At 38.4% G+C, this 16,637-nt stretch overlaps 1 protein-coding gene across 2 annotated transcripts in view; it reads right to left on the reverse strand.

Moving 5' to 3' along the window:
- Positions 1–235: 235 nt before the first annotated feature.
- The window catches only part of PHTF2 (putative homeodomain transcription factor 2), a 111,467-nt gene continuing 95,065 nt past the window's right edge, over positions 236–16,637 (reverse strand). For both annotated transcript variants that reach the window (XM_075208724.1, XM_075208723.1), the window contains 5 exons: positions 13,851–13,937; positions 11,201–11,356; positions 8,570–8,665; positions 7,602–7,727; positions 236–4,884 (listed from right to left, as the gene is read on the reverse strand). In XM_075208724.1, coding sequence (XP_075064825.1) covers positions 4,864–4,884; positions 7,602–7,727; positions 8,570–8,665; positions 11,201–11,356; positions 13,851–13,937 — 486 coding nt within the window. In that variant the 3' untranslated portion in view covers positions 236–4,863. The remainder of the gene's footprint in view (positions 4,885–7,601; positions 7,728–8,569; positions 8,666–11,200; positions 11,357–13,850; positions 13,938–16,637) is intronic.

The raw sequence follows: 16,637 nt of genomic DNA on the forward strand, positions 1-16,637 counted from the left end.
ATATGTGAAGAGGAAAAATAAAAAAAACACACGCATACATACATACATATACATACAAGTAACATGCTAGGCAAACGTTTGTGAAAGCTTTAGTGAACAATGTGTTAATATGTGCTAAATAAAAATGGGTGTTACTCTAGACTAGGTTACCATTTAGAAAATGACATTTAAAAATTTCATGACCTCTGGAAAAAAAAAAAAAAGTTTTTTCCATAAACAAACAACAATGACATAATGAAAGTGGATTTGTTCATATTTTTATTTCATTAAAACCTGACAGCATATTCCTTAACTTGTGGTTTATTCACACATTTGTTTTTCAAAATATATATTTTGTGCAAAATGTAGTTCTGTGGAGTACCATATTTTGAAAAATGTCTTTATAAAATGGTTTATTCTGAAGAATCATAATACTACAGACACGTAAAAGAAATGCAGCACATCAAAAAATCAGCATGTCGCCAAACTTTTCTTTCCAGTAATCACAATGTACTTTGGTCATTAACAAGTTACAATAGAAAAATGTATGTTGCAGTGTTTATTTAATATATTGTGCACAGATATACATCTGTATTCAGAATTATCAGGGCCCTTACCCACTGGTGTCAGAATATATGCTTTTACTGGCATAAAACTAGTACAACTAGTAAAGGCATGTAAGCAGGTAATGCTACCCTCTAGCATTTGTACTTGCTGTCAGGAGCATTTGCATTGCACTTTTTCCAAAGCGTCCTGCTCCGATTACATGGGTTGACACAAGTTATCACACAGGGCCAATGGAATGCCCTTCACAGACACCCACACCCCCAACTGTAAAGTGCTTGCTAACCACCGAGTGCAGTATCACTGGTGTTTAAAAAAACGTCAGTGGATAGTCAGCCTATAAAGTACATAGGATTACCAACTTTGCTTTCAGAAACATTTGCCAAAAACAGCTTCCCAAAGTTTGATTTAGAATTTCTCGAACATTTAAACTGGTTGGCAACAGTACAAGACCTTCATACACAAACTGTAAACTACTGGAAGCAATACATAGTCTCAAATGCTCTTTCACAGCCCTGCTATTGTGTTATTGCTACAACTTTCAATTTATACGTAAAAATTGAGTAACACTGCACTACTACTTAGTAAAAGATTTTACTAAAGGGCCCCTATCAGAGCCCCGGGGTCTGCTCGATGCAGTTCTTCCTGTTTGCCCCTACATTCCATTTAACATCCCGGATGAAAGCGGAGGTGATTGCTGCATGTGATTGGTCCTCCTAGCTCACACGCCCCCCTATACTGCAATTTAAGGATGGTTAATTGATTTATAGCTTCTGCACTAATTGGTGAGTCCTGGGAAAAGTAGAAGTCCCGAGAGCTCCAGTTAGGGGGAGGGGCACCTTGGCAAAATATTTTACCGAGGTTGAAGTGCATGAGAAACATGGAACAAAATAATTCAGAATGCAATCATTGCAAATATCTGCTCTCATCATTATCAATAATCATATAGGTCCATTAGTTGATTGCATCTTAAAGGAAATGTCTATTTGTGGACTTTTTGCTTTTCTAATCCAACTACACAATCCAAAAAGGTTAATTTTGTAAACTGCACCCAGTCCTATCTTGTTTAGTTTGTTTGGTTCAATTAAGAGTAAATAGAATAAAAGATATTAAAAAAAAAAAAAAAATTGTTCACCAAAGCACACATTTCCTTGAAAGTGTCAGTATAAAATATTAGTAAAAATTGTAAATTCTTTACATTACAAGATTGTTTGCAATGTAGAGCTAAATACATGTTCCCTTAGCAGTTTGTTTATATTATTGCCTAGAGCAGCACCCTTTCATTAAAAGGCCATCTCCATTTTTGTGGAGTTTTATTTTAGGGGTTCAGTGGGCAAAAAGAGAGCATGCAGGAACTTGCCTGTCCTGAAACTTATGCCCTCTGCTGCATCGTCTTGTATCATATTTGAAGAGTAGTGTGAACGTTATTTATGCTGCTCAATTCAAACTCAAGGACGTTTTTGATGTAGCAGAGAAAGGTAGGCAGAAACAGAAGACCCACTACAGTTATCCAGAAGAGGGCAGGATAAGTAAGAGCCATCTATATTCTCCTAGAGATTGTATATAGCAAAGGATTATTCGTTATCCTTCATCACATTGCTCAGAATGTACAAGAAGACCGAAATCATCACGCAAATTAAAGTTACAATGATAGAGACAAGGATTGCCACAAATTGAGATCATATGAAATCTTTCTATAGCCCAGCATCTACAGATATCACCCTTATATCAGCACATGTGTATTTTGTACAACAATTTAAATACATGACAATGATCAGTTCTTGTTAAAATATCAACTTTTGTGGTTTGTTTTAAAATCATTCATCAGTTCTATACTCCTAACTACATTTATATGTCTAGCTTGGTATTGCTTTTTGAATGCTGGCACAATTATAGCATCATACAGAAATTAATGACCCCATATTCAAAGTCATTTAAAGAGAATACTGCAGAACAGAAAATGTAACACTTTTACTGAAACTTAAATTCACTTTTACAAATGGGGACATTTAGGATGAAACACTGTACAATATCAAACTACTACTACTTTTTGGCACCCACATTTTTCGCTCTTAAAATGTCTGGAATAAAACAAAACAGGACCCTATAATGGGGCAAATTTAAAGTAATACAGATTCTGCATTTACCCAAATAAAGGTTACTATTTGAATTAAAAATCTCTAGGCCTAAATACAGAAATGTATGTTAGAATGCTTACTTGCATATTTTTGGAATGGCATTGGTATAGCAAGACGCCATTTAGCATATATGGTACAACACAAACTTGTGAAATGGCATTGGACAGAATTACCTTGTTACCGTAAAACAAAACTGTTCAACATAATGAAACTGAATTAAAATAAAAAGAATACATATAAATGTAACATTAAAAAAGGTGCTCATCTGCAACTCCACAGTACTGCAAACAGGAAAAAAAGTGTTTAATGTGCCATAAGCACATTTTAGAACATAGAATCCTACATAATAGTAGCCTTGTACAATTATTGCTTCACTAGCAGTTTCTTTGAGGCACACATTTAAACGTTTACACATTATAATCTCAGTTTAAGGTGGTTTAAGGGGGATTATCACACATTAACTATTTTTTTTTATGGGCAGTTAAAAAAAACAAAACAAAACCCTACAAAGATTTCATATAAACTAAAATAATGTGAAATTAACTGCATTTGTACAAGATATTTGGTATAGATCAAAATCTCCAATTACTAATGCTGGTCATACCATACACGCAGTGATATCGACCGGCGATATTCAGCAGATGAAGGCCGTCTGTCTGTGCAGTATGCTGACAACTAGTCGCTCAAATTTGATCATCTTTGTGTTCTGGGACTGAACATGGATTTTGTCCTTCAGCACTTGAGCCAAGCAGAAGGGCAAGCCTCCTGTGTGGCTGGCTTAAAACATAGAGAATCGAAAATAAACAATTTTTAAGCTCTTCTGAAGCTAAAATAATTATATTAAAAATAATTGCTTGGCAATTAAAGGTTCCCATAGATGCTGTGATATGGACAGTCAATGAGGCAATTTTAAACCTAATAGGTCACAAATCTCTGCATGTATGTGCCAAATATGGCTGTTGATTCTGATCTACATCTGATGGGAACAATAAGATGAGCATGGGAAGGGTGGCAGAGGCAGTCGGACCACACTAATGGTGTCCTGTCAGAAGTTTAAGATTAAGCCATACATGTGTATGGCCAAATTTGACAAAGAAACAAAAATGCCACCTGACGATTCTGTGTATGGGCACCTTTAGACCTATTTACGCACTCTGTCTCTTATTTACTATCTGTTTACCACAATTACAACTTGAACAAAGAGAAATCCCATGAGTAATCAGGACTAACTGGAGATTATCAGGATGAATTAATGGAACAATTTAACATTACTGTTTTTTTCCCCAGGTTACCCTCTTTTAGGACACTGGAGACTACTTTGACCCAACAGCATGTAAATGAATTTTAAAAATAAATAATGGTGATTGCTCCCTTGAACCACCTCATTTTGGTTCTGTAACCAAATCATTACACGGACTAATCCAAAACAAACCCAAATGTCCTTTAAAAAAAAAACAAAAAAAACTGCTTTGATTATTCTGTTACTGAATAATAACTGTAAATTAAATATTACTTTTGATGACATCCATTTTTTTAAAATTCAATAACGCAGATTCCATTGTTGCTTAATAAGTTCTTCATAATGTGTCTCATCTTTAAATATATTGAAAGTAAAATAAGCAATTTGCAACTTTACAACCAGTTGACAAAATCATTTTAAGAAAACACTGGAGTTTGGAGGCTTTATTCCTCAGTCAGTAAAGACTTCTAAATAACTGTCCAATTTCTTTCTTCTCCCTACTTTTTTCTAATCCATCCCTGCCAATTTATATTAACAAGTGCCATCAAGAGAGAAAAAAATAACCTCTCAAAATGATTTAAAAATAACCCCAAAAAAAACACATGTATCATAAATCAGGCAAAATGATGCCTATCCACTGGTTGGTGGAGCATGCTCAGAGAGGCCCATATTGCCTTCCCCTGATGTACTAAGGCATATGCTCAGACACCTTAGGCAGGTGAAAACTAAAATAGAAAGAATAAAAATAAACACTGACAAGGTAAAATAAATAAAGAAATTGCACAAGTCAGTCACACGTAAACACTTCAGTTTTGAAAACCATGTCTTGCCACAGGCCTCAGCTTCTGAACACAAGCAGAGTCATCGCTGTGAGGCAGCTTATATTTTGTCAGAAAAACAGTAATCTTGCTCCAAATTGTAGAAAAAGCCCTCTGTTCAGCATTATGATTTGATCTTCCATAACTAGAATGAAAAGGCAAAAAATATTACAAATATGTAATAAAACCACAAATTGAAGCAGAAAGATTTTTTTTTTTTTTTTTACAAATGCTTTACAGAAATACTATAATATACTATATGTTATGTGCGCATATATGTATTTAAGGAATGGAAAGCAATAGGAGCATCAATAATAGTACAAATCCTGCAGTTTTGCCACAAAATAAACAAAAAACAAACTTCACTTTTACATATGACAAAATGTCTTAGAAATTCTCCATGTGAAATCATAACGCTTTACACAAACTATCTTCTGACTTGCATATATTCAGAGCCATCTTAACTCATGTGCTCGCTGGGCAGTTGCTCAGGGGCCCCACGATCATGGCGGCCCCATAGGCTTGGCAAATTTTCAATATATTACTCCAGCAGATTTATTCAGAACCTTCAAACGCTCTTTATTAAAACATTTAGGTGCACTAGTCACCTCAGTATCAGCTGTTATCTGTACATATCGCCTTGCTATTGCGAATATCCTGACCTTGACGATGACATACACATATTAATTGTACGTAAGCAAGACAAAAACATATTAGAAGAACTTTACGGCTTAAAAAAATGATGCATGTTGGTTAACAGTCCAGGTCAGTTGCCTCCCCCTGCTACCTACTAAACGTAAATAATGAAAGAAATTAAATGGAGGGCAATGAAGTTTGAAGGCTATGACACGACAGTGGCTTCAAATTTTTATTCCAGTGAGTGGTTGTGTAGGTAGGGCCACAGTGCACTGCTTTGCCCAGGGGCCTATAATGCTGTTTAGAAGGTGCTGCATATATTAAACAATTGTTATGACAATCATATATGAACCAGTGGTTGAAGTGGAAATTTAGTGACAGTATGGAAAATGTAAGTGAATGGAATTTTATAGTGCTACAATGAAGGCAGTAGGAGAACTGACTGTACAACATACCACCGCATACTAACCCACTTCGACCACTGGTCTGATCACTATAAAATCTATAATGACAAACTTAATTACCCCTTCCATTGGCACTTCTCCCACATTAAATACTTAAGGGTACTCTACCTTACTGGTGAGGGCAATACCCATCAGGCCAACTATCCCCCTCTGATTAATTGTACCAATAATGATCTTACCCCTTGAGATAAACTTATGATCGGGTAACCTAAGTCAAGATGAATGTGCTCCCCAAACTTATGCACCTCTTTAATGTTCTTCCCAGATCCCTCCTCTAATTCTATACATGCTGCAAAAATCTTTAATGTGATGGGCCCGTCTCCTCCAGTGCCCCCCCCATGACATGTGGCCTTGGCATCCTTAATCTTAAAAATTATTACTCAGCCCAATTGACTCAGTATGTTCAGTGGTACACTTCCCCTGTGAGCAGAGTTTGGGTAGACATAGAATAGTCTCTGCCGGGAGGCTCCTCAATATGCTCCACTGCAGCGCTCTGCCATTGTTCGCAAACATCCTGTGCTCACCCTTTCTCTATCCATATGGTCACAATGTAATAGGATGACCACCCTTTCCCCATCTTGCTTTGTTATGGTCCCCCTGTGGTCCAACCCTGCTTTTGAGTCAGGCCTCTCCCTTCAAATGTTCTCTGGCTGGGCCGTGCCTAGAGTTCTCCTCCTCAACATCTCCAGAATAGCTTATTTTCCTCAGTTTTCTGATCTTCCTAGTTTTTCAATGGGACAGTTTCACCAGTATTTACAGGTCAGGCACTTCTTTCACTCTGTTAAACCACATATTTTAGCTAGGCCGACCATAATGTTTGTGTATCTATTCCTTTCTGGTCCCTCCTCAAAAGGTCTTATCTCTACACTATAGAACACACTACTCTCACGACCGATAGAAAAGTGTTTCCAATTAAAATGGGAGGTGGACCTAGGAGGATCTTTGGATCAGGAAGAATGGTCTGATGTCTCTGAATGAACTGCAAGATGCTCTATTAAATGTTTACATCAAAAGAGAATATGTGGAAATTGCTCCCTTCTAGGCTACATAGTATTTATCCACAGGTTAGCAACCTGCCAGATTGCATGTTCTTGAAAGAACTCCTTTTCGCTGGCACACCTTTCTATCTGCAACCGGGTGTGGCACATTTACCAAATACAACATGTCACTAGCATCCTGAGGGGATCCTCTGTTTCTCCTTCCATAAAGTTTTGGTTCCCTGGGCTTCTTACAATAATCAGCCACTAACATCTCCATTAGACCAGATTCTGTAGGATGGGAATTACCCCTTGTTGCTCTGGCCTCTTATTGCTATTTTTCTGTGTTAACTTCTCTTCTCCTGTCTCTTCTATGTCCTCCTCAATCTACTCCATGCCCCTCCTGACATCTCCCTTTTAGCCACCCTTCCCCCTTTCTTCCCCAATTAATGTTAAAATGTGCAATGCTGTCAACATTATCTAGAATAATTTTCTGTAGGTATATTCATAGGAGTATAATGCTATCGTGGATTTTGTACATTGTACTACACAAGGCTAGATATCCTTTATTTATTAGCATTTCTGGTTTGTCTTTCTTGTTCTTTCTCTTGCGATGTCTCCAATAAACAGTATTTAGAAAAAGAATAAAAAAAATAAATCAATCTACAAATGACAGGATGAGGTCTACAAGGTTTACATCAAGTATAAAAACCATCTTGTGTTTATGGTTTGCAGTGAATTTTGTTTTAACAACATTGTCCTACCATAACAAGCAAAATTCTCACCTTGAGATTGAATCCTAGCAGATCACTAATAACACCAGACACAGCAGACAGGATGACTACCTGGGTGATATTGTAAAGCAGCGGATTCATTGTAAGACCATATAACCTAAAGGGGCTGTCAAGTTCCTTAGAGAGAAAACACAAATGAATATTAGTTTATGAAACAGTATTTGAAAGCACAACATAGGTTAGCCCAATTATAATTTCAAATGGTATATTAATGGACAGTCTATTGAACAATATTCATCATATAAAAAGCAATCAACATGAACAGACATGCTATAGAATGCTAGTAAAACCATTCTCTCCAAGCAGCCAATCCTGAAACAAAACAAAATACGAGAACCAGATTTTGTTAGTATGGCTATAAACTCATTTTCATAAGTTAATTATACCAGTATCTTAAGTTTTATAGGGAGGTGCTGCTGCTAAACTATTAGTGACTTGGAAGCAGAGAACAGTGTTTATTAAGGTAGTGCACTGACTGCCAATACATTTTGTAGCATATTTAAATTTATTTCCTCAAAACTCATTGGCTGTCTGCGCACTGCCATAATAAACCTTGTTCTCCGTTTCAAATTCTGAAAACAAAGCAAGACAAGTTCATTTTACAGTCCAAGCTTTCAGGACAGATTGACACACACACACACACACACACATACATACATACATATTAGATAAATAAATGTATTTCAATCTATTTTTATATCTATATAACATGTTCCTTCCAAATGATGGGAAAAAAAATAATAAAACAAACACATGCCAGTAACAGAATATTAGTAACCGGCTTCAATGTTTGCATTGGCATGCATATATACAGAGAAATAATACAGCATGATTCCAGTAAACCGTATTATTATTATTATTATTATACAGGCATGAAAACAAAAGGTATGGAGGGCCTGATCAAGTGAGCTTGCTCTCTAGTATGAAGGACTTGTGCATATTTTAAACCAGTAACTTACTTTCAACAGCTTAGTAGCTAATTTTAAGACATTGTTGACAAGTGTCAGCTCTTCCTTCTTGTTTGGTTTCTTCTCCATTTTCAAGTACAAATTAATCTATTTGACACAGGAAATAAGTTACATGGTGTCAGGTTACACTACACATTTGGTCAATTGCAGTACATAAGTTTACACTTTTTTTTCTGCACTCAATCAAAAACACATATGGGCACTACTGTAAGACACTGTTTTTAAATGACAAACTGCAATATTCACACACACACACACACACACACACACACACACACAGTGTAGTATGTACACATTTGTGAGCAGGGAGAGGCAATTTGTGAGCCATGGACAGATTGTGGATAAAGAAAAAACTCTGTGCAACAAATCTCTTCTGTGGTTACATGTATTGATTTTCATGTTAAAGCAGAATAAAACAATTAACACTTTAAAATTATCTTCTTGCAGCAGAGAATCTTGTTTGCATTAGTTTATATATTTCCATACAGTTCCTTTGTAATGGAATTTTATTCACTCTTGGCACATACGAACTAAAGCTGGGTACACACTACAGAAATTTCGATCAACTTTTTATGCCGAGCGATTTTACATGCGACCGATGGTCCGATCGCTCGGTCCATGGACTGCATACACACTAGCCTTGTTTAGGATGAGAAAGGGAAGAGCGGACGTCCCTTTAGCGACTTTTTACAGCCATGTTGTCGTGAACAATTATTTAAATTCCGTACACACTGCAGCGACATTTGCGGGGAAATGTACGAGATACCGAAGACATTAGCATAAAGGGGCGGACCCTGCACTATAGTTAACTCCCAAAATAGCTTAAAAACAGAAGGCTACACTGTCCCTTCATTCATTCCCATTTGTACACGTAAACTTGGAAAGAAAATAAATAAATTCTAAGTCCTGAAGAGTTGGTCGGACCTTAAAAATAAAGAAGCTAGGAGACTGGAGCGAATCAGTAAAAACATTAAAAAAAAGTGAGTAGCATGTGTAGTCGTGTAATGTACCTGTTTGCATTGGTTCATGTAACAGTAGAATGAAATACATAAAGTCCTTCAAACGTATGATTATTGTTTTGTCAGAAGCAAGAATTAACGGTGACAAGGCCAACATACATCCAAAGGGTAATAACCCACGTGCTTTATACACGTGTAACAGTCTACAGCCAGATAGGTGCAATACACATCTATACAAAACACAGTGATGTGCGGATTTCACACCATGTGGGACTGTGATTGACATAAAAATTTACATACACACACCCCCAGGTCGAGGAAGTAACGGAGGATTGTCGTGGATCTGTCGGAAGTTTATACACACTACACAGCAGAAACGAGATTGGAACGAAAATATTAAACGGTACGACCAACCAAATGAGGCGATAATCGTCCATTTGGGCAGACTTTCGACCATCGTGTAACTGTACACACTGACCCGACTTTTGAAAGAGCGGTCGTATGTCGGCTGTTTGAGCCGATTATTGGACGAAAACAGTGTAGTGTGTACCCAGCTTAATGCAACCAACTTTGAAAGACATAATATTGTAAAACTGACTGACAGTAAGAATTAGTCATGTATTGCTCAGAAAACAAGGTTCTCTCATTGACGCTCAATATTTTCATGCTGCAACCACAGTATAAACATGCATCCCACTGTCCAATCACCTTTCCTGTCCACATAGCATTAAAAAAAAACTAACTACATATAAATATTTTTCTACTACACAGACTGTTCTCTTCCCTCTAAGGAGAACATTTAAGAAGAGATCATAAAAAAAAAAAAAAAAAAAAAAAAAAGTGTTCACCAACATATCATAAAACAATCTGCTATGCATATACAAGACCATGGACTTGAATGACGTGAAGATTTTCTATAGGCATTCCTATAGTAAAATTATTTCTTATGCATACTTGCCTACTTTCGGAAACTTGTTTCCGGGAGAAGGGGCGTGACTGGAGGGTGGCATGGGTGGGGCGCGGCCAAACGCGTCATTTTGGCCCCGCCCCCTGCGACGGAATTGCCGTTTTTTGCAGGGGGAAGGGGGCAAAATGACGCGATTCACGGCAAAACGCTGCATTTTGGTATGCAGTAGCAGGATGCGGGGGATATATCAGCTCTCCCGGGAGTCTGTGAGACCGACCCGAATTTCAGGAGTTGGCAAGTATGCAAATCTTATCCCAGGATAACTCGTGCTTACAGTTAATTTGTAAGGCCAACTGACAGTACAATAATGGTTACTTGTATTTGTCTAATCTGGAAGAATTTCATTTGTAAACGCTAAAGACTATACAAATCAACACATGAAGATGGCGTGTATACAAACCATGGCTAACTCTGCAATGCGCTCTGATCTGCAAGTCATTTGGCTGTTGTAATAAAGCCTTTCTAATTATGTTTGCAAAAACATTTTTGCACTGTTTGCATTTATTGAATCTACATATGGTGGTGGGGAATTAATATATTTATAATTTTCTCCTAGTAGCACGTCTAGTAAGAGATTAAATGTCACAATAGGCAACCCTGGGAAGACTGTTCTGCAGTAAATGATTTAGGAGTACAATTTTCTAGGCACATAAAAGATTATTTAAGAACATACTGACCAAAAGCTTTTGTGCTCACCTGCTCAGTCAACAATATTGAGGTATTGCTATATTTTTTGCTGGTTTCTGAACCAAGTGTAACAAATCTCAATAAAAAAAGTGTTAAAGAAATCGACCAGATGACTAGTTCCCAATTGTAGTGACACTCCAGAAAAGTTTCATGAATATGAAGAAGCTGTTAAAAAAACAAATTACATGTTAAACAAAAAACACCAACACGATATTAGTCATAATTATATATGCCATTTTGTAGACTCAAATATTTATTAAGCCAACATGCATTGTTCCACTGTGTCTTAACACAGTTATGCAAGTGTGCTACAGTGCAGCCCATTTACAGTGACTAGGAAAAGTAAGCCTCTCCACAAGACACTTTTGAGTCTATGAACACGTGTCCAACTATTCCCTATTTGTTTCGAAACAGGACATTTAAGAAAATCTTTAGTTTTAACCTACAGAATGATCAAGGCTGCAGGATGATCAAGGCTGCAGGATGCTCCGAGAAATCTACACCCCAAATCCTCAAGTGGTGGAGTTAGGCTTGCTAGTATCTACAAAATGTTAAGAGTACACAGCGAATGTGAATATATCAACAGATTCTATAGTAGATCTTGTACTTCACTATAATACAAACAGCGCTTTTAAAAGCATACACTGATCACTAGTCAAAAGCTTTTCTTTGGACACTTGTAAACAAATTTCTGGAAAATATGACATACAAATACGGTAACTGTATACAAATACCCATGTTACTCACTAGATGGCAGGCCGATGCTTTGGTATAATCTAAAACTCTTTCCCGAGAACAATTTAACAGTGTTTCAAGAATTAACTAATATATACACATATGCATATTCAAGATCTTCAGATAAATCAACTAAATTGTATAGTAGTCTCCAAGTACATTTCTTACATTCAAGTTCAAAATGAAGACGTATAAAGAAGGGATATGAAAATGCAGAAGATGTTAAATACGGATACTATACAACTACAGAAAAGTCAGACTATTTACAGCCTGATTCAAAAGAATACTTGAAGGATTCTATCAATGTTTCCATTCATTTGGTGTATACACAAATTATATATTAGAAAGTTTCTTAATGAACGTAACAGTTTCTCAATATAGGGATTTCAAACTCATATGGTCAAGATGATTACCCATCAATGAAGGCAACAGTAGATTCAGAAAAGATAGACACATACTGAACAAAGTTTTATAGGCTAATATTTCACGAAACCACTGCAAATACAGAACTGCAAGCAAAGCATATACTAAAATACATAGATTGTTCCAAGACAGTGATAAGAGATAAAACCACATATAAGGTCAAAAGCAGAGGGTTCAGGTTTTTCTTTCCATCATAGTTCCAAGTTTCTTCATCAACAAAAATAATTTATAAGAAACAAACCATCTCCAGTAAATATAGTGCATATTGTAAAGTATTGTAGATATGCCTTTCATTCATGTATGATATCAAGTAGATCTACATTTTCCACAAGTAAAAACACATTGAGATGTAGAAAGATTTTAGAACACAAGCTGTTGTCTCATTTCAGTTATACTGCTAGCGTATACAAATGTTTCAAATCTATAGACTCAATGCTGTCTTTTTTTTTTTTCGTTCTAATCTAACAGTGTAATTAAGTCTAATCTGAAATGTCTGACTTTACACTTAAATTAACCTATTCAACATGGTGTCTGTTCTATTATTTGGAGAAAACAGACAGACAATCTTGAAGGAGGGCAGTGCTTACTTATTTTGCACCAGTAAAAAAAGCCAGGGTTTGTCAGACTGGCAGTAATATGCCAAGGCAGCAAAACGGATCTATGCAGACTGCAGATTTGTGGGTTCATAGTGGCAGGGCCAGGCAATTTACACACAGTAATTGACATGCTCTGCAATTGCTGTTTCCTCACTTGTGTCAGATCCACTTAGGACTGTATACTAGTAGTTCGTAATGAGTGGAGGAAATGCTCAATGCCACTTTGCTTTTTAACAGATCTGTATTGTAATGTTGACACAGGACGAAGCACTGCATTTGATATTCATGGTTTAAAACTGTCATTTTTGGATTAGTGCATTTTAAATTTATTTATATAGATACATACAGAAGAATTCTAAGCAGTCTGGTTTTATTGAAAACTCAGTTTTCCAGGACAGTGAAAACAGACGTGTCTTTTGTGACAGACTAAAAAGAGTTGCAGAGATGGAGATCTTATTTTAAGAATACATCTACGCAATATTGTACTTATTTACATGTTTTCCTTAATGAGCCAGATATTCATACAGCATTTCAAATACCTTGTAGCATTTAAATATTCCATTGGGATTCATAGAAATCCCATGTGTCCCACTGTTTTTACAATTAAAAATCAATTTATTTATTTTTTAAATAAAGTAGATTACCCTGGTAAAACCACAGTTTTCCCATAGTATGCCAGCTGAGCATTGCAAATGTTGCGAGTATGATAAGCCCTGGAGAACTGACCAATGAATTTTGTCAGGAATGGTGGTGGTCCCCAACATGGCACCCCCAAAGTTTCACGTTCTGCTGAGCTTCTATGTCTTTAAAAGTAGACATACAAGCTTCAAAAATTTGGAGAAAAGTAATGATCAGTTAGGGTCAAGATTTAAAAAACAAAAACAAAACCAAAAACACAATCTCACCTGTGCACAGCAAATAAATACTGCTGAAATGGTCAGTAAGAAGGCAGATGAAACTATTACGTCAACTGAACGTTGGGGTCCTCTTCGCTGGAAGGAGAAAAAACAAAAACATGTTATGCTTTATGTTAAACTATAACAAATATAATATTTAATATAATCAGTAGAATATCATGATTTGCCTTCCTTATTAGAATATTCATTGGCAAAGATAAAAAAAAGCAAACATCTCAAATTAATTTCAAAGACGCCTCCACAATACCAAGTGATAATCTTCTAGAAGTATCGACACCTGCCTTTGAGTGTGACAAAAAAAATATTTTGAGAGGTTATATATGTGGCATAAACTGTATTGCTTACCACCTCCCTCAGAGGCTTCATACTTGGTCTCCTAAGCCTGCCAGTTCTCCTAACCCACCACTACCGCAGTGGTGCACCCGGGGTGGAGGGATTTCCTGGTACCTGAAACGGACTGCATAGGGTTGCTTGCCAGACACCCCACTGGCATCTCTGGCTAGGAGGTGGGGGTTTCTGGCAAGCAACCCTATGCAGTCCGTGCATAGGCTGCCAGGTCGCATACTACTAAATGCGGTCGCATCATTCATTCCCAAATTTTTTGTACTACAGCTTATAGTACAATATTCTATGAATAGATTATGCTGCCGCAGTGAGTAATATGCGATGTGGCAGCCTATGCACGGACCGGCAGGACGGTCTGCATCTCATCCTCCTCTCTGAAGGTAGACCTTGTGGCTAGGGGGGACAAGTGTGATCAAAGCTGCTGGGCAAAGGGGGTATGTGTGAGTAAAGCATGTGGGCATTTCTTTCTCAAAAGGTTTTTATTAAGTTTTTAGTAAAAGAATATGCAACAAACATAGCAGTTACCACAGAGCACAGTGCATAATGTAGATCCAATAAATCAAACAGAACTGCACATAAACCATCAAAAAGGTAACAAAAAACAATAACACAGGAAACATTCAAGTACACATAAGACAAAGACTTCAAGAGGGAGGAGGAGGGAGACAGACAGGGGGGCAGGAGTCGGAGACTGGCCGTATTGACCCCAATCAACCATAAAGGCACATTTTGAAAACGGGACATCTACCCTCTAGAGGGGTATACAGCATGGGAGATTTAGGTGGCAGACACAGGTCTATACTTTGAAAAGAATTCGTACCATGTGAACCATTTAAGTGGGCATTTCTTTAATGACAGTGCAACAGGGCTCCTTCTCTAAACTATGGGAGCCCTGTAGCACCAAATTACTGTATCCTCCAAGGATATTAAATTGTTCCTTGCCTTACGCTTGTCACCTGCTAGGCACACAACTGTGACACATAAAACTTTGCATGCTCTTCGACTATAGGGGGGCCCCATGAAGTTGCTGTACTGGGGCCCACAATTCCTTAGTGGCCCTGCATGCTTGAGGTGACTGGACCCTCTCCCCGGACCATGCACTTTACAGCTTATGGTTGCGGATCATTTATGATCCATCCTACACTTTCCCCTGCTGTGAGTCCCTGTCCCTTTCTCCCCAGTGCCAGCATGTGTGCAGCAGCAGGACACAAGATACAGCACTGGATGAAGGAGGCGAGTGTGATGAGTGTGATGAGTGGTTTCTCATGTAAGTGTGTCACAATGAGGGAAAGGAACTTTTAATGTAAATGGAGGAATTTAATGTACAAGTATAATATAATATTTATACTTGTATATGTACATTCCAATTAAAAGTTATAACTAGAGTTATTGTGCTGAACCTGTATTAAAAATGGAGCACAGGGGGGCGTGGCTAGGCAGCCATTTCAGGTGGTCGCTTTTCACATCAGCTCCTGCACTCAAATCAGGTACTTGGGGAATTACCTGCAAACTCGTGGCCCATTCTCCCTGAATCTGGCACCAGAGGATTGGGGCACTGCCCTGGATACCCCAGCTGCAGCTGGTCACTCACCTCCCCCTCCCGACGGCACCGCAACTGGTCCCCGCCACGCTGGGCCTCTCAGCTCTCAGCTCCTGACCGCCCATACAACTCCCTGGGGCTTCTTCAAGCGGAGCTCCGCTTCCTATAGAGCCCCCACGGCGCTCGGAGCCACAGACGCCGCCATCTGACAGGAATAGGTGAGCGGGACCCGGAGGCCTACTTCCGGAGAAGGCCTGGGGCTCAATTTCAGACCTACCCGGCGGACATCTCCACTTCCGGTTTTACCGCGGGGACTTCCGGTCGGGCAATTCGTCCCAGGGCTTCCTGCGCTGGGCCTTCAGCTCAGCTTAGAGCTCATGACTGGGCTCGGAGGTTCCCACCATTAGGGGTCCGCCAGCAGCTAACCACCAGGCGCACTCTCGGCCTGACAATTAGTGGCGCAGATATATCCCCCAGCAGCGCTGGACCAGAGGACACGGGCCAAGCCTGCAGCTGAAAAAGCACCCGGACTGGCGAGGAGACTGGAGAAACCACCCACTGCCAGCGCCCAACCACAGGAGCCAGGTCAGTGTGAAAAAACCAAAAAAAAAAACAAAAAAACAAAACAAAAACCTGCTACACACGGGGCAATTACACTACCGCTGCCCATTCTGCCTGCCTCCTTCAAGTATTCTGAGATTCTTCTAAGACTTCAGGCTTCACACCTCCTGAATCACTATAGTCCTAACCCATATTGTATTTTACCTATTATTGGAGCCGATCCCAGAGCTCCAGGGGTGCGCAATGACCCTGTAACCCCCTAAAGTGCTGACAGGGGCGGGAAGTCTTTTCCATGCTATTTACACTCAGACCCATGTGAATTCTCTTCC

The sequence above is a fragment of the Mixophyes fleayi genome, chromosome 4 (genome assembly GCF_038048845.1).
Source record: "Mixophyes fleayi isolate aMixFle1 chromosome 4, aMixFle1.hap1, whole genome shotgun sequence".
NCBI lineage: Eukaryota > Metazoa > Chordata > Amphibia > Anura > Limnodynastidae > Mixophyes > Mixophyes fleayi.